At 43.2% G+C, this 22,209-nt stretch overlaps 20 protein-coding genes across 20 annotated transcripts; 13 read left to right on the plus strand and 7 right to left on the minus strand.

Moving 5' to 3' along the window:
- Positions 1-119: 119 nt before the first annotated feature.
- On the minus strand, positions 120-1,631 carry NEMIN01_0584 (T-complex protein 1 subunit theta; the record flags this gene model as incomplete). Its single annotated transcript, XM_051476526.1, has 1 exon — positions 120-1,631. One exon carries the CDS (start codon positions 1,629-1,631, stop codon positions 120-122), a length of 1,512 nt encoding a protein of 503 aa, XP_051332486.1.
- Positions 1,632-2,331: 700 nt separating this feature from the next.
- Positions 2,332-3,195, plus strand: NEMIN01_0585 (uncharacterized protein; the record flags this gene model as incomplete). The annotated part of the gene is made up of 1 exon (XM_051476527.1): positions 2,332-3,195. The coding sequence occupies one exon, from the start codon at positions 2,332-2,334 to the stop codon at positions 3,193-3,195; it is 864 nt and encodes a 287-aa protein (XP_051332487.1).
- A 199-nt stretch (positions 3,196-3,394) lies between these two features.
- Positions 3,395-4,906, plus strand: NEMIN01_0586 (integrator complex subunit 11; the record flags this gene model as incomplete). Its single annotated transcript, XM_051476528.1, has 1 exon — positions 3,395-4,906. The coding sequence occupies one exon, from the start codon at positions 3,395-3,397 to the stop codon at positions 4,904-4,906; it is 1,512 nt and encodes a 503-aa protein (XP_051332488.1).
- A 516-nt stretch (positions 4,907-5,422) lies between these two features.
- NEMIN01_0587 (uncharacterized protein) lies at positions 5,423-7,207 on the plus strand (the record flags this gene model as incomplete). The annotated part of the gene is made up of 1 exon (XM_051476529.1): positions 5,423-7,207. The coding sequence occupies one exon, from the start codon at positions 5,423-5,425 to the stop codon at positions 7,205-7,207; it is 1,785 nt and encodes a 594-aa protein (XP_051332489.1).
- A 592-nt stretch (positions 7,208-7,799) lies between these two features.
- NEMIN01_0588 (20S proteasome subunit beta 1) lies at positions 7,800-8,453 on the minus strand (the record flags this gene model as incomplete). Its single annotated transcript, XM_051476530.1, has 1 exon — positions 7,800-8,453. One exon carries the CDS (start codon positions 8,451-8,453, stop codon positions 7,800-7,802), a length of 654 nt encoding a protein of 217 aa, XP_051332490.1.
- A 27-nt stretch (positions 8,454-8,480) lies between these two features.
- On the plus strand, positions 8,481-8,846 carry NEMIN01_0589 (uncharacterized protein; the record flags this gene model as incomplete). The annotated part of the gene is made up of 1 exon (XM_051476531.1): positions 8,481-8,846. The coding sequence occupies one exon, from the start codon at positions 8,481-8,483 to the stop codon at positions 8,844-8,846; it is 366 nt and encodes a 121-aa protein (XP_051332491.1).
- A 19-nt stretch (positions 8,847-8,865) lies between these two features.
- NEMIN01_0590 (20S proteasome subunit beta 7) lies at positions 8,866-9,606 on the plus strand (the record flags this gene model as incomplete). The annotated part of the gene is made up of 1 exon (XM_051476532.1): positions 8,866-9,606. The coding sequence occupies one exon, from the start codon at positions 8,866-8,868 to the stop codon at positions 9,604-9,606; it is 741 nt and encodes a 246-aa protein (XP_051332492.1).
- Positions 9,607-10,169: 563 nt separating this feature from the next.
- On the plus strand, positions 10,170-11,072 carry NEMIN01_0591 (uncharacterized protein; the record flags this gene model as incomplete). The annotated part of the gene is made up of 1 exon (XM_051476533.1): positions 10,170-11,072. The coding sequence occupies one exon, from the start codon at positions 10,170-10,172 to the stop codon at positions 11,070-11,072; it is 903 nt and encodes a 300-aa protein (XP_051332493.1).
- Positions 11,073-11,087: 15 nt separating this feature from the next.
- Positions 11,088-11,786, plus strand: NEMIN01_0592 (translation initiation factor 2 subunit 2; the record flags this gene model as incomplete). The annotated part of the gene is made up of 1 exon (XM_051476534.1): positions 11,088-11,786. One exon carries the CDS (start codon positions 11,088-11,090, stop codon positions 11,784-11,786), a length of 699 nt encoding a protein of 232 aa, XP_051332494.1.
- Positions 11,787-11,876: 90 nt separating this feature from the next.
- On the plus strand, positions 11,877-12,296 carry NEMIN01_0593 (uncharacterized protein; the record flags this gene model as incomplete). Its single annotated transcript, XM_051476535.1, has 1 exon — positions 11,877-12,296. The coding sequence occupies one exon, from the start codon at positions 11,877-11,879 to the stop codon at positions 12,294-12,296; it is 420 nt and encodes a 139-aa protein (XP_051332495.1).
- Positions 12,297-12,969: 673 nt separating this feature from the next.
- Positions 12,970-13,800, plus strand: NEMIN01_0594 (uncharacterized protein; the record flags this gene model as incomplete). Its single annotated transcript, XM_051476536.1, has 1 exon — positions 12,970-13,800. One exon carries the CDS (start codon positions 12,970-12,972, stop codon positions 13,798-13,800), a length of 831 nt encoding a protein of 276 aa, XP_051332496.1.
- A 93-nt stretch (positions 13,801-13,893) lies between these two features.
- NEMIN01_0595 (vesicle transport protein SEC22) lies at positions 13,894-14,532 on the minus strand (the record flags this gene model as incomplete). Its single annotated transcript, XM_051476537.1, has 1 exon — positions 13,894-14,532. The coding sequence occupies one exon, from the start codon at positions 14,530-14,532 to the stop codon at positions 13,894-13,896; it is 639 nt and encodes a 212-aa protein (XP_051332497.1).
- A 370-nt stretch (positions 14,533-14,902) lies between these two features.
- On the minus strand, positions 14,903-15,562 carry NEMIN01_0596 (ribosomal RNA-processing protein 8; the record flags this gene model as incomplete). The annotated part of the gene is made up of 1 exon (XM_051476538.1): positions 14,903-15,562. One exon carries the CDS (start codon positions 15,560-15,562, stop codon positions 14,903-14,905), a length of 660 nt encoding a protein of 219 aa, XP_051332498.1.
- Positions 15,563-15,604: 42 nt separating this feature from the next.
- Positions 15,605-15,886, minus strand: NEMIN01_0560 (uncharacterized protein; the record flags this gene model as incomplete). Its single annotated transcript, XM_051476502.1, has 1 exon — positions 15,605-15,886. The coding sequence occupies one exon, from the start codon at positions 15,884-15,886 to the stop codon at positions 15,605-15,607; it is 282 nt and encodes a 93-aa protein (XP_051332462.1).
- A 24-nt stretch (positions 15,887-15,910) lies between these two features.
- On the plus strand, positions 15,911-16,633 carry NEMIN01_0597 (uncharacterized protein; the record flags this gene model as incomplete). The annotated part of the gene is made up of 1 exon (XM_051476539.1): positions 15,911-16,633. One exon carries the CDS (start codon positions 15,911-15,913, stop codon positions 16,631-16,633), a length of 723 nt encoding a protein of 240 aa, XP_051332499.1.
- A 124-nt stretch (positions 16,634-16,757) lies between these two features.
- On the plus strand, positions 16,758-17,399 carry NEMIN01_0598 (uncharacterized protein; the record flags this gene model as incomplete). Its single annotated transcript, XM_051476540.1, has 1 exon — positions 16,758-17,399. One exon carries the CDS (start codon positions 16,758-16,760, stop codon positions 17,397-17,399), a length of 642 nt encoding a protein of 213 aa, XP_051332500.1.
- Positions 17,400-17,788: 389 nt separating this feature from the next.
- Positions 17,789-19,774, plus strand: NEMIN01_0599 (uncharacterized protein; the record flags this gene model as incomplete). The annotated part of the gene is made up of 1 exon (XM_051476541.1): positions 17,789-19,774. The coding sequence occupies one exon, from the start codon at positions 17,789-17,791 to the stop codon at positions 19,772-19,774; it is 1,986 nt and encodes a 661-aa protein (XP_051332501.1).
- Positions 19,775-19,841: 67 nt separating this feature from the next.
- Positions 19,842-20,306, plus strand: NEMIN01_0600 (uncharacterized protein; the record flags this gene model as incomplete). The annotated part of the gene is made up of 1 exon (XM_051476542.1): positions 19,842-20,306. One exon carries the CDS (start codon positions 19,842-19,844, stop codon positions 20,304-20,306), a length of 465 nt encoding a protein of 154 aa, XP_051332502.1.
- A 41-nt stretch (positions 20,307-20,347) lies between these two features.
- Positions 20,348-21,586, minus strand: NEMIN01_0601 (uncharacterized protein; the record flags this gene model as incomplete). Its single annotated transcript, XM_051476543.1, has 1 exon — positions 20,348-21,586. One exon carries the CDS (start codon positions 21,584-21,586, stop codon positions 20,348-20,350), a length of 1,239 nt encoding a protein of 412 aa, XP_051332503.1.
- Positions 21,587-21,739: 153 nt separating this feature from the next.
- On the minus strand, positions 21,740-22,084 carry NEMIN01_0602 (uncharacterized protein; the record flags this gene model as incomplete). The annotated part of the gene is made up of 1 exon (XM_051476544.1): positions 21,740-22,084. One exon carries the CDS (start codon positions 22,082-22,084, stop codon positions 21,740-21,742), a length of 345 nt encoding a protein of 114 aa, XP_051332504.1.
- Between the last annotated feature and the right edge of the window lie 125 nt (positions 22,085-22,209).

Below are 22,209 nucleotides of genomic sequence, written 5' to 3' on the forward strand. Positions count from 1 at the left end.
ACTTTCAGACAATAAAGCACAAAAATAGAAGAGGAATAATAAATACGCTTTGATACAAAGGTGCGCGCACACCCTATTCAGTAAAATGTTTTAGATCTGATCATATTTATTTAGCCATACTAGTCTTGGTCATCCCAGTGCCCCTGTCTCCGCGGAGCATGCAGTTTGTCCTCGTTCTTTGTAATAAACATCTGCGAGATGCTCAGCACGTCAGATGCCAGCACAACCGCATACTCCAGGGCTCTTTCCTTTATCGCTGCTATATCGTATATCTCTTCCTCTGGGCTGCACTTATCCGCTGTGCTTCTGCTGCCCACCGACTCAATTGAGTCTGCAAATATCTTTGTGACTATCTGCCTAATATCTGTGTACTTCTCTGCCTCTGCTCTCAGCTTGCTTGCTATCTGCTGCTCGCACACGCTTGCCCCCTTCAGGAGTCTTAGGCTGCCCGTGCGCATAGACTCGTTAGCGCACACTTGGAGAGAGTACACAGCCTTCGTTATCAGCTGCTCGCTCTCCTCCAGCTGCGCTGGGAGCGTGCCTCTCACGAGAATTGTGTCTATCTGCCCACTTCCTGACACCTTTGTGTACTTTCTCTCTCCGTAGCTGCACACTTCAATCGATGTGCACCTTCCCAGGTACTGCTCCTCCATGGGGCGCAGAGTGTTTGACATGCGCCCTCCAAAGAGCATGCACAGCCGCCTTTGGTCAAACTTGCTGTGTATCTTCAACACAATTACTTTCTTTTCGTTCAGATAGTCGAGTATGAGGTTGTCAACCGATCCATTGCAGACGATCAGACCTACTCCGTTTGCAGTCAGTCTGTCCACAAAGTCTCTGGTGGTCTTCTCGTCGTCTTGTGCGTATGTCAGGAGATCTTCAGCATTCTTCAGTAAGACAGTGCCTTTTGTGTCCATATTGCTGATGTTCAGAGGGCAGGTGTATATTGCTGTCTTGATGCTAGCACCGCTCTCCACGGAGCCCACAGGCGGTGCCTCCAGAAGCATTCCTCTAAATCGCTCTGACTCATCCAGTGACCCTACATTGACCTTTGTCACTCTGATGCTGTCTATTGGGAATGAGCCGTTCTTTGATATGCCAGAGATGGACTCTCCCAACAGCTCAGATATTCTCGAGTTCTTCACTATTCCGCTGGTTATTTTTTTGAGTATTTCTGCGTCTGTCAGACTGAACTCTTCCTTCTGCGATATTTCCTGCACTATTTCCTCCATGCTGTCTCCGCACTCTCTCAGAGCGCTTGCTATCTCTGTGGGAAGGATTCCCTTCTCTATGAGGACACTGCATCTTTTTAAAACCTCTCCGAGGACACCCATTAGGAACCCTGTGCAGTCTCCCATCTGCGCCAAGTGTGCAATTGGCTCAACCACCATTCTCAGCGCAGGATGCTCTATGTTGCAGTTTCCCAGAATGCTCGCCACCGATCTGCTCATGATCACTCTCTTCTGCGAATTTACAATCAGCTTGTACATCCCGTCCACTCCGTACGACGTCTTTACAATATCGCTGAGACTGACTATCCCCTCTATGTTCTTCAGGACACAGTTGGTGCCTGCGCTCTCTGCCGTGTTTGTTCGCATAAGCCTGTTTCCTCCAAAAGCACTTCCGTTCATACCGTAGAAATAAAAATTAAATTATGAAGCATAAAGTTTCCCCCACGCTTTCTCCTCCCTTCATCTGCCGCTGAGAATGCAAAGCTCTACCGCACAGCCAGCAGACACCCATTTACCCGCCATTTCTTCCTCTCCGCCACTTCCCTCTCTAATTGGTTTTTCAATCTTTCTTCCCGCCAACCAATAAATTTGCTTAAGTAATTTTTCAATTACACATTTACGTGTTTCCCGCCTTATTACTTTAAGGAGAATATTAATATTTTTATTAGACACCGCACAAACACTTCCACAGAATAGAGTGAAACAGTGGAACAGCTACTTGCAAAGAGAGACAAACCTACGCACAAAACTGAAGCAAGAGCGCATCCCACCGACGGCAAAACAATCTGCACGCGCCACTCTTCAAACAGCGATGTTCTTCCGTTTGCTCCATCTAACAGCCTGCACCATGTTTGAGATTTTTGACATTTCCGCCAAAATCTTTCCTAATGCATTTAATTAAAAAATAACTTAGCATTGTAAGTAAATTAGTTAAAAAATAACATGCCCTTACTATTCAAATAAGGCAAATTTTATTATAAATTGGGACATTTCCAAATTGAGAGATTGGATTCCCAAATTTAGGTTGTGTTTCTATTTCCATATTAATTGATCTGTGTATATAAGAAGTTCGTGTAACCTAAAAATAAATATAAACAGAATGGCACCAAGATTAATAACAAGAAGTAAACAAGTCAAGTTTATTGATTTCACAGAGGAAATTAAAAAAAGTTTCGCAATTAAAGAATCACCTAAAAAGCCTCGTACGAAGCTGGAATCCTGGCAAATACTCGCTCTAGAGAAGGCATACGAAGACGACTCCCATCCGTCGCAGAAAGCAAAAACAAGGCTCTCCAGCGCGCTGGGCCTCCAGATAAAAAGCATCCAAATTTGGTTTCAAAACAAACGGGCAAAAGAAAAGTCCAGGAGAGAGCAGGACGAAACCGACAGCGAAAGCCTCTCATACTCCGCAGACGAAGCGAGCAGCAACAGGTCCAGCGCATCCATCACCTGCACCAGCAAAAATTACGAAAGCTACTCTGTAAATAGTTCTTACACTCTGCTTCCTGAAGTAAGCCGAAGCAGCATATCGATGGACTCCTCTGACGTAAGCAAAATAAGCATGACGTACAGCAGCAGCGGCATCTGCATGAAAGGAATGGCGTACGATGAGTGCTATGGCAGCACGTCTTCCATATTTGATGAAGGAAACACAACGATCTGCTCAGAGTACGACTCTTTCCTGAGCTCTTTTAGCTCGCCCATTGTGTGCATGCCCTCCTACGACAGAAAAGACAGCGCGTTTATCCAAGAGAAGCCTGAGAATACCCTGTGTCTTGGCCTGGGCCTAGGACACTCCTCAGCTGAGAAAAGGTCCTTCTTTGTCAACAGCGATCCTCTGTTCACCTCGCCTGACCAGTACAAATGCCAGCTGATCGACGGGAATATTATATATAAAAAAGAAAACGACCAAATGAGTTTCTTCAATGAGCTGCAGCAGCACATGAAAAACAATATTATTTGATCAGTGAGCACAGCTTTACACAAATGTAGCTGGACTGTAAGATGTTTGGTATAGAATAAATTGTTTAACTAGTATTTAGCCATGCTATCTTATGCTGCTGTGCTGCACTTATCCCATTTTCTGCACTCAGCTCATTTTAAAATTTAGCACAAAAGTCTCCGTGGAGAAAAGCTTAAGTAAAATATTTTAAATAATTTTCATGAAAGTAATTGTCCTTGGGGCTGGCCAAGACATAGGAAGATCTTGTGTTGTTGTAACGATCCAGAACAGATCGATCATGTTCGACTGCGGCATGCACATGGGCCACTCTGATCAGAGGAGATTCCCAGACTTTAAGCTTCTTGGTCCTGGGCCGTACACCGGCTCTATAGACTGCATCATTATAACACACTTTCACATGGATCACTGCGGCGGCCTTCCATACTTCACGGAAAAGTGCAAATACACAGGGCCCATCTACATGACACATCCTACTAAAGCTGTTCTTCCGATCATTCTACAAGACTACTGCAAAGTGTACAATGACAGAGACGACTATACTAAATTTAAATACCCTACGTACAACGAAGACGACATAAAAGAGTGCATGAAAAAGATAATTCCCATCGCAATCGAAGAAACCGTTGAAATAGAAAAAGATTTTACAATCACACCGTACTACGCGGGGCACGTTCTGGGAGCAGCTATGTTTCACGTCAAGGTGGGGGATGAGTCTGTGGTGTACACCGGTGACTACAATATGTCGCCCGACAGACACTTGGATGCAGCCTGGATGCCCAAAGTGTACCCCTCTCTTCTGATCACAGAAAGCACGTACGCTCTCCTTGTCCGAGACTGCAGAAGAGAGAAAGAGAGAGACTTCATAGAGTCCGTTGTGCAGTGCGTTAAAAATGGAGGAAAAGTGCTTATTCCTGTGTTTGCGCTTGGAAGAGCGCACGAGCTGTGTCTTCTTTTGGACACGCACTGGGACAAAATAGGTCTGCGCACTCCCATATACACATCAGCCACTCTGACGCACAAAGCCAACGATATATACAAACAGTTCATAGACTACACACACGAGCACATTCGAAACACGATGCTTAAAAGGAACCTATTTGATTTCCAGCACGTAAAGCAGTTTGAGTCTAACTTTGCAAACCTAGACGAGCCTATGGTTCTTTTCTCTTCACCAGGCATGCTGCACTCGGGCCCGAGCCTCTCCATATTCAAAAAATGGTGCGGTGATCCTAAGAACATGGTTATATTCCCTGGGTACTGTGTGAGGGGAACAATTGGCGAGAAAGTGCTGAACGGAGCAAAAAAGATAGAGGTGGGAGGGATAGTCTACCCCGTGCGAATGAAGGTAAAAAACATGCCATTCAGTGCGCATGCTGACCAGAAGGGAATTCTCTCGCTGGTGCAGCAGTGCGAGCCCAACAACATCGTGCTGGTCCACGGAGACATCCAGAGAATGAAAAGATTGAAACAGATTCTGGAAACATCACTCTCCATTCCGACCCTGCATCCTCCCATAGGAGCCACCATAAACATTGAGAGACCAAAGCACACAACTGCCAGCATCACAAAAGAAGCGCTAAAGTCTCTAAAAAGTAGCCAAAACGAAGAAGTAGAGGGAGTGTTAGAAGGAACGATGGTGAAGGCCAATGGAAGACCGCATTTGGTGATTTCATCGTGCAGTAAAAATGTGTTCTACAGTGAAGAGCTCTAGTGCCATTCTACATTCATTTTGTATATCACTATAGCATGCACTCTCCTTCAGATAATGCTGCAGTGCTCTACAATCCGTTTATTTTCCATCTAGGAATAAAGTATAAATCCAAGAGGACAATAGCCTTAAAAATAAAAAACTATAAGTACAATCAACCAAAATAAAACACAAGATAAATTTATTAAAGCTGTTGAACATGCAGCAGCTCGGAATGATCTGTCGCACACTCCATTAAAAATGAAAAGAAAAAGAAACTGTACACTTTCTGATCTTTTTGAATTTCTGTTTTATCTTTTACTCTTTCGGCAATCTAGATAATTATTCTTAATCTATTTTTATTCTTCTATGAAACTATTCTCTCTATCACTGTTCATTGGATAGGCCTTTAGTTATTGCACTCTCTAGCTCTCTGACACTATCCAATGAAATTCTGTGGCAGTGTGTTGGCTATTAAAACATGCAACAGGATGTTTGAGCGCCTTTATTCTATATAATTAAAAGACACAGAGCGCACAGATGGAAGAACAGGTGCACGACCCAGAAGAAGTAAAAAACGAACAGACGCATGCAGAAGAGCCTGCGCAGGAGGAAGAGTTCAACTGGTTTGATGATACTGCTGAGTTTGGCTTTGATGACACGGAAGAGTTCCCCAAGACCACAGACATTGCCCACGTCATAAGCAAAGGAATGATCCCTGCGCTAATTGCTCTCATAGGCATATCTTTCCTGGGGATGTTCATTCTCAACTTCATACCAGGAAGAATGCGAATTATCCACGGGTTTGCTCTGAAGCACATTTTCATCCTTTTGGCAATAACCTCTTTTCTTCTGATACTCTCCAAGATAATAGTGCACGGAGTGTACATCGCAATACGAGACTACATAACAGATAACAACATACTCCACAACAGGAAACTCAAGCTAGAAGTGATCTTTGGCATTTGGTTCTTCACAATGATACCCATTGGAATACACCTAGACAGATACATCCCCTGGGCGAGGGTGATCCTTGATAGGATATTTATATGCGGCTTCCTGACCATCCTTGCATTTATATGCAAAGGCCTTGTGATGGAGCTTTTCAGAGAGCAATTTTTGTCAAACAGTCTCAAAGACAAGGCGAAAGACATCGAGATTAAAAACAGGATAATAAACACGCTCAGAGAGTACTGCTACGACGCAGAAGAGGAAGAGTCAGACCCCAAGCTTGCAAACTGTTTTTTTGTGAACTTTCTGGAAGGGGAAGACAATCCAAATGACAACCAGGGAATGGACTTCATCAAAGGCGATGTGGACAGCGTAGTTGGCGACATGTTTACAAAGTCTATTTTCACAAAGAGCCAACTGACCCAGCACGAGGTGCTATGCCTCGCGCGCGATGTGTTCACCAAGTGCTCAAAGAACAAGAAATACATCAACTTCAACGACTTTTGCGAAATGTTCCCAAACGCCCAAACTGCCATCCAGGCTTTTCTCTACTTCGATGTGTCAAACAGCAAAAAATTAACAAAAAAAGAGATCAGAGACACTCTCGGGATGTTCTACTACAACAGAAAAAACCTGCAAACAAGTTTTGAAAGCCTGAACAACTTTGTGGGAGTTCTTGACAACCTTGCGATTATTCTCGTAATTATTCCCCTGATCATCATGTACTTCATTGTCCTGGGCATACCCATCCAGCAGCTCGTGGCCTTCTCTCTGAGCAGTGCCCTGATACTAAACTTCTTCATCAGCACCATAGCAAAAGACTTTTGTTTGAACGTGTCGTTCATTCTTACCCACCCATTCGACATAGGAGACGACATAATAATAGACGGAAAGAGCTACGTAATATACAGAACAAGTCTCTACAAGACAGAGGTCCTGGGCATTGATGGCGGTAAAATATCGTTCCTCAACAAGGTTTTATGGAACAAAAACATCATCAACATGACGCGGGCCCCGCAGAAGCTCATCCACATAAGCTTCAAGCTGGATCAAAACATGTCCAAGCACTACTTCAAGCTCATAAAGAAGAACATTCTCTCTTATCTGCGGTCTAAGAACGAGATATTCTACGAAACATTCACCATCCAGTCAGAGTCAGAGGCCGTGTGCAAAATAGAAGAGCAGAGCTGCGTGCTTATCATACGCTGCAAGTCCATAGGAAGCAAAATGGCAAAGCTAGAGCTGAAGATAGAGATAATAAACTATCTGAAAGACCTTCTGAAGAAGCTCGAAAAGTCGCAGACGAAAAAAACTCTTGAAAAGAAAGAGGCAAAAGAAACGGAGGAAAAAGAGAAAAAAGAAGAGAAGAAGTAGAGCAGAGATAAATAAAGTGTTTGCAGCCAGCGAAGGAGGACAGGATGTTAAAATAAAAATGTGTCAGAAATATACCACTCATCAATGTGCAGACTGGGGCGGCTGTTATCCTCATTCACAAGTTACCGGGGTTTATAAAAATATTTCTTTAAATAGTTTTAATTTTCTGAAATTTATTCCAATATCATTTTAAAAAGACCTTTGCTACAGCTAGCCAGCAAAAGTCTGTTCATTGCTTAGCTACTTCTGTACAACACAAGAATTGATCTAAAATATACTTGCACCAGCCAATACTCATCCATTAAATAGATGAATAGTAAGTGATCATCTTCAATGTACTAATGATGCTCTTCGCTATCAGTCTAACTGGCATTTACTATACAATTATTAATACTGAATTATAACCCGAGAAAAATGCTCACTGATTATCTATCTCTCCACAACTCAAAGCATACAACTAGCTAATCTGTTCACTGAATGAGTGCAATCTGAAATATAGTCCAAGAATAAAATTAAAGCTAAAACACGCGATTTATTTTCTGCCTCTGCTGGCCTCTGGATACTTAGGATCTTTCCCTCGTGGCTCACTAAACTAAACCGATACTTCATCTCCGAGCACAGTTATCTCCTCAGTGCCTGCTTCTGTTATAACCAGCATTCTTACACACCCTCCCGATGAGTTATCTCTGTAGATGGCATGAGAAACCATTTTCCGCACAAACTCAACTGCCTCTTCCTTTGTCATGTCTTCTTTGTACTGGCTGTCACCAAGCCCCGTTATGTAAATTGATCCTGACCCTGCGATTGACCAATTCTGCTCTATCAGCGCACCGCCCAGAGGCACGGAGAAGACATGGCCTCCTGTCTCATCCACTCCTGCAACGATAAATCCAGCTGTGATGTTTTTGTCCGTTGCATCCCATACGATCTTTTTCAGGGCAACAGCTACATCCTTCACGAGGGGCTTTTGGCCGTGGCAGTGTATTCCTGTGAGCATGATCTTCTGCACATAGTCAGATATCGCCTGGGTATCTGCTGCTGAGCCTGACCTGCAGGTGTACACGTTGTCTATGAGCTTTGTTATCTTGCGGCTCACTCTGTTGGAAACGTACGTGCCCATGGATGTTCTTGTATCTGCCCCTAGCAGAACTCCATCTTTGAACTTCACCGCCATTATTGTTGTTCCTAGGCTGGCTGCCTGCTGTTCTCTCATGCTCTCGTGGAGATCTTCTTCTACTCTTAACATTTCCGTAAATAAAAACAGAAATATATTATGGGCATTGTGTACATTCCCGTCCTAAAGAAAAATGGAGTGTCGATGTTTGACGAGTCCCTTCCATCCCCGCTCTTTGGAAGGGTGACAGAGGAGGAGTGGAAGGAGATCCTCGCTTATCTCAACAAAGCTCTTTTCAAGCGCAGGAACAGGTCAGTATTTAAGCTGCTAGCTCCCTTTATAATTGGAAACATCTTCAGAGCCATAGCACACTCCTACGTCGACAGAAAAGTAAAGAACTACCTGGACAAAAAGAACCTTATGCTGAGCCACTGCGGCGTGCACATACACCACCCTGCGGAAAGGATGTACTCTGGCCTGGATGTGTCTATTTATACAGTTGCTGGGTCGCCATTTAATATGTAAAGTTTTATTTTGAAAATAAATGCGAGTGAAGGGACAGGAGATGAGGCCTTACATGTTTGCCGAGGAGCCAATACAGGTGCATGCCAAGTCGTATGTCATGGGCACGACCGTGCTGGCGATAAAGTACAAAGACGGGATTATGGTGGCTTCAGACACGCAGCTTTCGTATGGGTCGTACTGCAAGTACAAAAACATCGAAAGAGTTGGGGTTGTGTCAAAGAACACGTTCCTAGGCAGCTCTGGGGAGTACAGCAACTTCCAGGAGATGCTCAAGATGCTCAGAATAAAAATGAACCCGCCAGGCGACAAAGAGCCGTATCTTGGGCCAAGAGAGTGCTTTGAGATTGTAAAGAACCACATGTACAAAAAAAGATGCGAGGGAATCCCCGAGCTCAACACGCATGTAATTGCAGGAATGGAAGACGCGCCAAAGTCAGAAACTCTCCCGTACGAATACGATCCATCTGGCAAGTTTCTCGGAGTGGTTGATCATCTAGGAAACTTCTACTACGATAGCATTGTGGGGACGGGAATAGGTGCGTACTTGGCAGTCCCCATACTCAGAGCAAAGATAGGGAGCAACACCGATCTGCCGGAAGAAGAAGCCCACAAAATACTGACCGATGCAATGAGCACGCTGTTCTACCGAGACACGAGAGCATCAGACACGATCCAAGTGTCAAAAATAACAAAAAACGAGATAACCGTGTCAAAACCGTTCACGCTAAAGACATCCTGGGAAATTGCAAACATTCTATAAACCGTCAATAAATTCTTTTATTCTGATATACACTCTGCCACTAAGATTACTCTTCAACATCAGCTATTATACATCTTCTAAAGCTAAAAAGTAGGCTAGCAGTGCTTTAAACATGCTAATGTAAGTCCAAAGACAAAGACTATTGAAGTATAAGTAACTAAAGTATGTTCAATAAATAACTAATGGATTGAGTTTTATTGATCTTCTTTTCCCTGCAGAGCAGCTAAATATGAGCAAAGCAGTTCGTGCAAAATATTTCAGTATAGTTTTATTTTTATTTTATTTAACTAGTACACAAACTCTTTTAGTTTCACTTTCTTTAGTTTTTAGTAGTACAGTTTTTGCATAAGTACAGTTTTAGTTACTTTTACAGCAATCAGAGATAGCCCAATAAGATCACTACTGCAGCAGTTAGTAGATAGCTAGTACTCTCACAGTATGTATAGTACGATGGAGTGTGCTCTTGTTTTTAGTCTAATTGGTCTACAAGACTGATGTGTAAGAGACAGGATAATTGGTGGTTTTTCTGATTTAAAACACATACTCACCCTGAATATCACACAATGCCAGATTCAGGGACAAAGATTAGAGTAGGAAGTGCTCCAAAAAATCCATTGCATCCTGCTAGCGCAAAGAGCAGCTCGCATGGCGCCTCCAGCGAAGGCCAAAACCCAAAGTACCAGCCGATAAAAAACAAACAGCACAGCACGTCCTTCAAAAAAGACGAAGAGTCGCGGCCGTTCCATCTCTCAGAAAAGTCAGACGCCGAGAAAAAGCAGCAGATACACGAAGAGTTTGCAAATGCAAAAATCATGAAAAAACCCATGTCTGCTGTCATGGGCCTCGTTGTAAGAAGGTGGTTTGAAATATTTATTGACCTCTTTATTTTCATAATGATACTTGTCCCTGAGACCTACGAGTTTATGGAGATACTCTACGAGCGGTATATCTACCACGGAGAAAAAACAAAACCGTACACCAGCCACACAGCTGCGGAGACCTTCGATCTCTGGTGCCCCATTCTCGAAGGAATTGTGTGCTGTTTTCACACAACTGTCTTTGTGTGCGAGTCTTTCCTAGGCATAGAAATACCGCACGGCCTTCTCATTGCCATTCTTTCATCACACATCACATGCATACTAATCATCTGCCACATCGAGTTTATAGACAGAAAAAGAAGCAAACAGACACACAAAGCCATTACATATTCGATAGAGGTTGGTGTGCTTATTCTGTCCACCCTTGTAACTCTCGTCTATTTCCAGACGCACGAAAAGTACCAGTCTCTTGTCTTGATAACAACGGTTCTTACGCAGTATCTGTGCAGAACACTCACCAGGCTCGTGGATAACTCGCACAACAAATTCAGAAAGACCTTCAACTCAGCAGAGGTGCGCGTAGTCCTGTTCTTCAGCATTGTCTTACTTCTCCTTCTTTCTGAGCTGCTTTATATATACTTTACTTAATTTTCTTAACTTTTAATGGAGACAAATTCAAAAGACCACGGAAAAAAAGAGCCAGAGCTTACAAAAGAGATCTCCAAAATGCACATTTCAAAACAGGAGCACAGTGAGAGCAGCAGTGACAGCGAGAGCGACAGCGGATCAGATTTTGTGCCAGTGGGATTCGACTACGACGGCTTCAACACAATGGCAGCAGGAATTATCCATCTGGAGAAGCCAGAGAGCCACACGAAAAAAGAAGAGAATGTGCTTTCGTACGACATGCTCCTGGCGCGGATTGAGAAGCATCTGAAGCCATCGGACAACGAGGTGGAAAGCAAAATAAAAATACCCATCTCCATAAGAAGAGACGGAGCCACAAAAACATCGCTGAACATAACGGAAATATGTAGGAAAATATGCAGAGAAGTGTCGCATCTTAGACAGTTCATAGAGGTAGAGCTGTCAGTCAACTGCTCCATAGACGGGGAAGAGCGCCTGGTCATCAAAGGAGTGTTCCCAGAGGCGCAGCTTCAGAAGATCGTCAGAAACTACATCAGACAGTATGTTTCCTGCGGAGTGTGCGGATCGCTCGAAACTGTGCTGGAGAGAGAGGACAAGCTGCTGTTCAAGAAGTGCCAGGCATGCAATGCCTCGCAGTCGGTAAATGCGATCCAGCAGGGATACAAGGCGCTTACAACAAAGAGATCTGTCCTCCGAAGAAAGACTGCAGAGTAGAATTAATTTGATAGCCAAATAGAAAAAATAATCTAATCACGGGCAGGAGGAGAAAGAGCTGAATAAATAATCCTTCTTTTTTTTTATTTAATGAATTGGTCTGAATACTTCCATGCCTATATGCTAATGCCAGGCACCATAGAGGAAAGTGTGCTTCTTTCAGGTTCTTCGGTTATCGCAACAGATGCATCTGAAAACTTCCTTGACGCAAATGCAATCGAGTTAGTGTGGCAGAGAACCTTTCCAAAAGACTCGGTGATGATCAGCGGGTCCAAATACCTCTACATCAAGGATATTGTTGGGGGACAGGACGGATACTCAATAAGCCTGTACCAAAAGGTCAAGTCAGAGGGCGCCAGCGAAGAGGGCCCCAACATTTTGTTTGTAGCAGAGATGGACACTCTCCTGTGGGTGGGCAATTTCAACAACAACCAGAAGGCGCAGGTGATACCCTTTGTAGAGTCAATTGCATCGCATATTTTTACACATATTGTGCAAAGTGAAGAGTAAAAATGGGAAAAAACACAAACACGAAAGAGCCATGGCACGCCGAGAAAAAGAAAGCACAGCAGCAGAGAAAGAAGCAGAAAACAGAAGAGCGCCCTTCTTTTTCCAATCTGAATGAAATACTCGTAAATAGCAAAAGAATGGCATGGATGGAGTGAGCTACGATATGCTCAGAAATGAAGAGAATCGTACAATTAAAACAGGAAAGTATACAGTAAGAAAGAAGAGTCTGCGATGCACTAGCTATGCATGATAAGCTAGCAAGTTGAGTGTTCTCTCTATGCGAAATGAGCTAATAAGAAGTAGCAAATGATTTTCAATCATGCAGCTGTACAGTGGCACAGTGATAAATAAACTATCCATGGAGTTTGTTGACTGGTGCTTCTATTAACTTATTTATTGTCTACTATTCATTTGTACTATACACATTGTCCTCTCTCTATTGGGTCTTCTCCACTATTGAGTTCTAGCTTATAACTCGATTGGTCTTTTTGCTCCGATCGATTAGCTTACTAATTAATTGTCTCGTTAATGCAGGGGTCTGGAGCCAGCGCCAATGAGCGCGCTAATTAAGCAGTAAATGGATAATAAAGGCTGTTGCAGGAGCCGGGCTAATTAAATAGCAAATATGAAGGGATAAATAGCGAAATAAAACTTTTGCAAAATGGAAGAGACAATGGACATAGTGAAAATAATACTTAAGGACAGCCCCGGGGCAGGAGAGATCGACGGAATGATAAGTTTGCTTCAGACAATAGAGCACTCTACAATACCGTACTCCCTTATCTTAGACTATCTGAAAGTAAAAAGTAGCGAGCTATCTATTGAAAAAGTGAGATACAACGACAAGAAATTAGAGCTAAGCAGGATCCTCTCTGAGTACATAGACTACCTCACAAATGTTCTCGAACTGCACAAGAACAAAGAGATAGTTTTTTCAGAGAAAGTGAAAGCTCTAGTGGAAAAGGCTGTGAATAGCCAGTATATAACGCGCGAGGACAAGCTGTATCTGGCAAGCGAGCAAAAAAGGGTCAAAGAGTCTCTGATGTACCAGTGCAGCATAAACAGCATTCTCATATACATTTCAATATACTTGGTAGGGCACATGGAAATACTGAAGATAGAGAAAAACATACTTGAGCTCTCCCAAGAGACATGCGATGAGCATGCAGCAGGTGAGAAAAAAAGAATGTCAATCTACAAGGTCGGCAATACTCCACACCCCATCAGAATAACAGGCCGCACAACCCAGGAAGACATGAAGAGTATGCTCACGCCCACCAATGGCCCAAGTATGTCAATAGAAGAGTACGGAGAAAGAATGGTAAAGATGATGGAAGCACAGGGAATATCAATGGATCCTCCTGCGCTGGGAAGTGCACCAGAGCCAGATGACAGTGATCTGCTGAACGAACTGAATGTACAGGAGATAGAAGAGCTCAGAAAAACCCAGGAAAAAGAAGAGCACATAGTCAGAGGAGACGGGAACAGAATAGGAAGAAAATAATCGCAGATTTATTAGATCAAATATAGCCCGTCTAAGCCAATCTGCACACATTACTAAAAGTTTTATTCCTTTGTTTCTTATCTAAAGGCATCCTTATCTAACAAAGAAGTAGAGAATAAAGAAAAAGAAAATAACAATGGATGCATAGAATATATACTGCATGACCACTGCCTCAACGTGCATCTTCCTGCTTTTCTTTCTGAACTTTTCCGAAATGTTCTGCAGCTTATGGCCCAGTATCTCCAGCTGCTCTATCTTGTGGCCTCTCTGCAGGACATTTGCGTAGTTCTGGATGCACACTTCCTTTGTTTCTTTGAGTGTCTCAAGAGTCTCCTCCATTCCCTTGTCTTTGCTGTACTTTCTGCTTTCTTCTTTAATGACCTCTTCAAACCGAATGTACGAAATGTCGCTAGGTGTGTTTTTGCCGTAGCTCTTTTCAAAGAGATCCTTCAGTCTCTCAAAAAACAGGGATATCGATGTTTTTGACAGGCCAATTTCCACGGCGCTTAGTATCAGAATGCCTTGGAACTGTTTGAAGTATATGGTTATGCCCTCCTCTGCAGACTTTGTGCTGCAGAACTGTGTTTCATTTGGGAACTTATCAGGGATACTTGACATGTCCTCGAGCACCTTCCTGTGCACTGTCTCAAAATGCCTTGACAAAGGACATTCAGCAGATACAATTATTCTATTGTCAGACGGCCTAACAATTTGAGTAAATAAAATGGCCATAAGATAATTTATGAAAAAATAAATTATAATTAAACCATCTCAAAGCATAAGTATGCTCCAATACTTTGCATCCGAAAGCAGCTCAATAAATAATTATAATTAACTATTTACACCGATCCATCTTCAGCAGATCTATCATCCTATCACTGTTTTTATCGCTGCTGTTATCTTTTATCGATTTTTTACTCTCTTTTTCAGAGATTCCTAGAGTTTAAGAAAGATCTTTTATTTATCGGCTAAGCATCTGATATGCACACGCAGAGACACCAAATGGTTCACCAAAGTTATTTACAAAAATAGCATACAGATCAATTAACAGGAAGTGATACAGAATATCTTTATTGCAGTCCGTCTGTCCAAGAACGGAACACTATCTTTTCTTGTAGACACAGGACTTTAGCGGAATGGCAGGGAGGGACTTACTCTTCTTGGATGATTTTTTGAAATCAAAGAAACAGAAAAAGTTGCTTTCCAGGTCTTTTGTCAGGAGGTTGAACCCGTGCACAGCCATGGGGCGCACGAAGTGGTCTATCTTCTGTATTCTACTGCGCACCTCGACTATCTTCAGCACGCCTCCAGGCTTCATTATCCTATACGCCTCCTGTATGTACGCCGATGCGTCTTCTCCCATAAGAGAAAGACAGAAGATCGCCACATCCACCGACTCATTCTCAAGCGGAAGGTTTCTTATGTCTGACGCAGTTATGTATCTGTCATTCTCTGGCTTAACAAGGTCAAAAGAGTGTATTGTTCTTTCTTTGAACCTTTTTGCTATCTTTGCCTCGCCGCATCCCAGGTCAGCGATGACAAAGTTTGCGTCTGTCTTCACCAGCTGCTTGACTATTTTGTCCACGGGATTAAACGGCCACTTAGCCACCTGCTCTTTGTACCCCTCGTGGTACTTCCTAAACAGCTCGGGGTTCATGTCTTTGTGCTCTTTCCTGTATAAAACCTCGTTCAGTATTCTAAATTTAGCCCCTTTCAGGCTGGACTCCAACTTCTCCAGAATGTCGGTCTTTTTGGTCGCCATAAAAAATTTGCAGCTGCCAGTGTTTATCATTTATTTTTATCTTCAATCCAGCTCATCCAAAAGATCGTACCTCTTCGTGTACACGAATGTTTTCTTCGGCTTTTCCGTTGCCTGCAGTATCTTGAGAAACTCTGCATCTGTTATTTTCTCTATGCGCTGGATCGTGTATATGTCGTATAGAAGCTGCTCTATCTTGTAGTACCTCTCGAGTGCCACTGATTTTATGTTAGAAAGCCTCGATCTGGCGTCTGAGCTGATCATCTCGGTAATCGTCTCTTCGATTATATTTTGTTTTGTCTTTCCTCCAACTTCTTCTGCAGTCATTAGCAAAAAATCAATTTCATTTTTATGGAGAGAAATTTCACAGAGACGGGAGCAGGATACCCGCAGGAAAGAATACCAGAGATGGACAAGAACTTAAGATTTTATCTAAAAAAAGAAATACGCAATTACACCGAGTGCAACCCAGAGGAAATCATATCAAAAATCGAAGCTATGAGCCACGAGAGCTTAGTAAACCCAAAAGAAGAGCTGAGCATGATGCTGCAGCCGGTCTTTGAGGACAGAACACAGATGTTTGTGAACAGACTGTTCGGATACCAAAAAAGGCTCTGCAGAGACAATGGACACTGCAGAAGACTCGGGTGCTACTTTAAACACACGCCCGTTGGTCTGCCCATGATGGAGATAGATGAAAAGCCCGCATTCAACCCAAGAGAGGAAAGACTCATGGGAAACAACAAAGTTGCACTAGAAAAGCAGAGAAGAATCGTTGAAATACTCAGCAAAAGGATGGATCTTCCTCCAGACGTCAAGTCACTCATCGAGCAGCTAAGAAGACTGATGTGCAGAGGAAAGCCAATGGCAGTATCACCAGCCCACTTGAGCACGCGGTTTGTCATTGAAAACAGACAGGAGTGGATGACAAATGAGCACCTGCACACATACCCAGGCGTCATGAATATCTCAGAGGATGGAGTGATAGAGTTCAGCTCTAGACAGGATGCTGAAAGAGTATTTAACATGATCTGCAAAATAGATAAAAACAGTCGGCCCACATGGATTGAATAGTTTCCAAATTACACGAGGTTTCCGAGAGGAAACAGCTTTTAGACAGAGCACTCGCACACCCCCGCTAAAAAATAAAGATAAATTGTTTTTTACTGCTTTTTAGATAGCAAATTTTAAAAATTACATGAAAGGTAGATTGAGAGCGAAAGAGACAGCAGTCACCATTGGTCTTCTGCTGTATTTATTATTTGGCCTGATTCTTTATCTGGAGATACCTAAGTATGCAATTAAGATAGTAGAAGCAGAAGAGAGCATAGAAGAGGGCAGGCCCCTCATCGTTTACTCAATAGAGGATATAAGGAAGATTAAAGCGCAGTGCAGATGCTGGATAAACTGTTCGTGTCTTCTTGAAAAGAGCAATAGGCTAGTGGAGAACAGAAAAATAGCACAGAACCAGGTGGATGTACTGATTATCTCGCCATTTGACTTAAAAACAATTATATCCCACAGTATTACATCCACGCCCTGCATTATCACACAGCCCAGAAAACCGTGGCTCTCTTCCATCGCATCGTACAGTCTGTATGAAGCTCTGCAGATCCTTAGATTTGTGCTAGAAGAGTCACTGAGCGTACTAGTCAGCGAGTGCTTGTCTGCCGAGAATAGAAATGTGGTAGAATATACTAGAACGGGCCTGTGTACAGTGCTTATCTTTGCAGGCATAGTATGCACACTTCGAGAGGTTATAGGAGCTATCTCCAGAGAAAAAGAAAAGAAGAAAAAGTCTGGCCTAGAAACAGATGAGATTAATGCACTGCAAGAGTGAGAAGAGCCCAAGAGACCCCGAGAATGTCTATCTTGAATGGAATATTGCACTTTGACTCGAGTTATGTTCAAATATTTTTGCTCTTACTTTGCATCATTGCTATGCCAGAATGAGCTGAAAATTAAACTAAAGAGCACAGAGAGACATAAAATATTTCAGCGCAATCGTGCATTTGCTGTAAGAATGTGATTAGTTTTGGGGCTATCAGGGGCCAACTGTTTCAGTTGGTGATAGGTGTGTAATTATAAATAGCGTAATTAGCTGGTGATAGGTCAGTAATCAGAAAGGCGTGATTGGTCTGATGTGCTAGCTGTATTTTAATTGGTGCACAGAGAGAAAGAGCCACCTACGTTATATATATATTGGAGTATTGGCTGAGCTGTAAAATCATGGAACATTCATTAAGCACATCGTCAAAATCAGTGAGAGTTTTCTCAAAGAGCCAAGCACTGCTGGGGAGCAGCAGAAAGAGCTCCAGCAGTATGTCAAGGGAGTACATGAAGGAGCTGAGCAAATACTTAAAAGAGCTGAGCCATTTGGAAAGAAAAATAGAGAATAGGAGCATATTGCTAAACAGCAGCTACGAGAAGATCAGCGAGATAAGCTCATCACGCGATCCTCTTATGCTGCAGAAAGTGCTGAAGCTCAAGCTAACTCTGCTTGTAGAAAGAAAGGACAGACTGCACGCAGAGATAAGCAGCGCCAAGTCATCGCTGCTCTCGCAGAAGGAAAAGATAGAGAGCAGCATAAGCTCTAGGCCGCACTCTTCAAGCATAGACTCATCAATTGCAAGCTTTAAAAGCATCCAGCAGTCCATCAACCAAAAGGTTGTAGACCACTACTCAAGATACAATAAAACTCTTTCCGAAATAGAGGATCTTGTACGAGACTCTCTGATCAGCAAAAAAGATAGAAGGATCATATTTTCAATTCTTTTCCCAAAGTTCAAAGAAGATAGCTATCCGCTACTGACCAAGTGCTTCAGAAAGGTCTTTGGATCGAGAGTATCTACAGCAACACAGTTTATGGGCGAAATACTCAGAAGAAGCTCTTCGTCTGAGATTCATCTTTCAAGCGATTCAGACTCGTTTGACATGCTCTCGTGTTTTGTCCATTTTGTGCGAAACCACCTGCTGACATCGTCATGCTTTATATTTGGATCAGTCTGCACTATCTGCATAGTAATGTGGAAGCTGGTGTCCAGTGTTCTTTCTTCATCTAGCATGTCGACCTCTATTGCATCTATTAGCATACTCGCGTGTGTTCTATTTGGATGGTCAACCTTTGGGGTATTTGCGTTCTTTTTTTCGTGGACATTCGGCCAGTCTTCTTCTGCACCAGTGCCATCTAGCTCACTCTCAGATAGTATTAGCTCATTAAGTAGCAGCAGCAAATCATCTAGTAGCAGCAGCAAATCATCTAGCAGCTTGTCTAGCAGCCAGTCAAAGAGCAGTAAATCATCTAGCAGCTTGTCTAGCAGTCTCCTAAGCAGCAGTAGCAAATCATCTAGTAGTCAATCAAATTCTAGCAGCAGTAAATCATCTAGCAGCAGCAATAGTAAGCCTAGTAGTTTATCTAGTGATAGCTCACTTTCTAGCAGCTTATCTAGCAGTCAGTTAAGCAATAGCAAATCATCTAGCAGTCAGTCAAATTCTAGCAGTAGCAAATCATCTAGCAGTCAATCATCTAGTAGCCAGTCACATTCTAGCAGTAGCAATAGTAAGCCTAGCAGTAGCTCACTTTCTAGCAGCTTGTTAAGCAGCTTGTCTAGCAGTAGTATGTCAATTAGCAGGCCTAGCAGCGGAAGTAGTAGCCAGTCTAGTAGCAGTAAGAACAGCAGCATAGGATCATCTGGGCAGTCAGCCAGTAGGCCATCATCTATAAGCGATAGATCGTCTCTTTTAGACTCTCCTTCTCTCAGTGAGTCGCTGTACTCTTCTTTATTGAGTGATTCGTCACATAGTAAAGAGTCATCTCGCTCATCTGTATCTCACTCTAGCTCCAGCTCTTCAGAGACAAGCCTGCAGGACAGCATAGCAGTGTTTGACAAGCAGATGCTCACACTCTTCCCTCTCTTTGCAGCCAACGTCCTTTCCTCTCTGGCAGTGTGCATGCTCTCTGTTTCTAGCGTAGACTACCTTCTTAGCGCGCTTACACCAAGCCATGCTAAGAGCATATTTCTACTGCTCTGTTCAGCATGTTCTGTCTTTTCCATCTCGCTGTCCAGCATAAAGTCGCTGCAGATTCTCAAGTCTTCTTCCAGAAGCTCTTCGCTCTCCTCCATTTCTCTTTTTGTCTTTGCAGTGTCCCTCTGTCTGCTGATCACTGTGGTCACATCAGGAGCCTGCGAGGTAAGCTCGTGGTTCCTTTCCTAGATTGAATAAATCAGAAGTGCACATCCTTTATCTAGATCTGAATAAATTCTTAAAACATTTTTATTGTATGGAAGAGCAAGCCGTGGTGGATGTCCTTGAGATCAAGCTCTTGGCAAAAAGAAACGACTGCATCCAAGCCCTGTACACATCATGCAGTAAGCGCATAGACCACTTCCTAGCACACAATCCTGCCCTAGGCGCCCTCACAGTGTCCCAGTACTTGGAAAACATCGAAGCAGAGAATCTCCGAATAAAAGAAGAGCAAGAAGAAAAACAAAGACAGCTGCAAAAGCAGGAAGCCAGAGAAAAACAAGCAGAAAAAGAGAAAAACAAAAAAAGAAAAAACGACAGAGCTAATGAAAGCAGCAAAAGAAGAAAGTCAATGATTGTAACTATAGACGATATCTCGTTCTCCTTCGGCAAGGAAGAGCTAGAGCAAATCACAGGACAGGAGAAACAGGTAGACCCAGAGGTTAAAAATATCCTTCTGAAAATGAACGATCTTTTCAAACAGCTGGGAAAGAAAAAATAACTGCAAACAAAATAAATCAAGTTGATAGTTTTATTATGTGACTAGCTGCTCAGCTGGCAGTGTGCTGAGCAGAGTATCTTTTTTACAATAACCCGGCGGCCGTCTAATGAAATCTGTTTTTTGAGCATAACCCGAGGCTCGTACGAGAACCACTTGTTGCACGAGTCGCACACCCTTCCATCCCTGGAGAACACGCACTCTTTGTGCGGCCATATCCCAGGGCCTGGTATGATATATACACTGCAGAGCTGATTAAGTGTGGGGCATGTTCTCGGGACTATTCTTTGTTCTTGCTCGTACGGGTTCCCAACTGCCCGAAGCGTAGACAGCGATGAAAATACGGTGAACAGCTTGTAGGGTATGTGCTTCAGCAGGTTATCGCTTAGGTCTATTATTTCTAGCGGGTAGGTTGTGCAGGGATAGACCTGCATCTCTATCTCTTCCAGGAGGTTGTTTTTTACGTTGAGATATCGAAGTTTTTTCAGAGAAAATATGCAGGGAGGAATGGCCTTAAGCTTGTTGTTGCTGAAGTCCAGCTTTTCAACTCTGTCAAGCTTTCCCACCCATGCGCCAAGCTCTTCCAGCTGGTTTCTGTACACGGGGAGTATCATAAGGCGCTTTAGCGCGCCCAAGTCAGGCAAGTGCGTAAGTGAGTTATTTCCTAGGCCCAGCTCTTGTAGTAGGTACAATCTGCCCATTTCAGCAGGCAGCTCTTTTATTTTGTTGTTGCTCAGATTCAGCCATACGAGCCTGGAGAGCTTGCATATCTCCTTGGGCACGCTTACGATGTCGTTGTTGCTCAGATCTATTTTTGTGAGATTTTGAAGCATGGCTATCTCTGGGGGGATAGCTGTTAGTTTGTTGCTGAAGAACCCAAACTTGCACAGAGAGGTCATTCCAAACACGCAGTCTGGAATCTTCTCAAATCTGTTCTCGCTGAGCCCCAGGCCTGCGATGTTTTTGAGATTGGAAAGAGTGTCTGGAAGATCTCGGAGTCTATTGCGCGTAAGATCAACCCATGTGAGATTTGTTATCTCGCCCATCTCTTCAGACACTGTCTCTATCCAGTTGTCGTTCAGCGCAAGCCGCGTGAGACTTGTCATGTACTTTATCTCTTTTGGGATGGATCGTATCCTATTGTTCGAGACAATCAGCCAGTTGAGCGTGGGCGATGTAAACACTTCCTCAGGGATCTTCTGAAGGCCTTTCTTCCCTATGTCCAGCGATAATACTTTTTGTTCTGTCTGTGTCTTGTTGATATAGCTCACCTTACCTCCCATTTTTTGCATTACTCTGCTTCGGCTTAAATATCTGCGTAAAACCTAGTTTCATTGCCATGGCAACTCCTGGCGACATAATAAATACACATACACCCATGACAAAGGAGCTCTGAATTTATTTATAATAACTATCTGATCAGAGAGTGTCTCTGTTTATATTTCCTCTTTTGCATTGATATCTCTGCAAAATAGATCAGGGTGGCTGTTTATCTCTTTTATGGCGCTTTTGAAGAGGTCCATGTCCAGGGGCTTCTTAAAGGCGCTGTGCCCCACCACTTTAATCCCTGCTGGCTCCACTGTTCCGTACACCAGCGCTGTTTCGCCCTCATACTCTGATATATCGTGTCTCTGCGACTCATTTTCATCGTCAAAACACAGGAGGGCTCTGTAGCCATCTGCGCCCTTCATAAAAATGTCATCGTCTTCCAGGAGTATCTCTCCTGCTACAGCCACCTCTTTCTTCTCCTTGAGTACATCTTCTGTTAGTATTGCGTACATTCAGCAAATAATAAAAAAAATCTACGCTTTATCCACATCGAGGAGCCACAATCTTTACGCGCTCTTGCTAATACTGAGTGCAATGTAGCAACTAGCTCTTACACACCCCCTAAGCATAGGATGCG

The sequence above is a fragment of the Nematocida minor genome, assembly GCF_024244105.1.
Source record: "Nematocida minor strain JUm1510 chromosome Unknown 7859, whole genome shotgun sequence".
NCBI lineage: Eukaryota > Fungi > Microsporidia > Nematocida > Nematocida minor.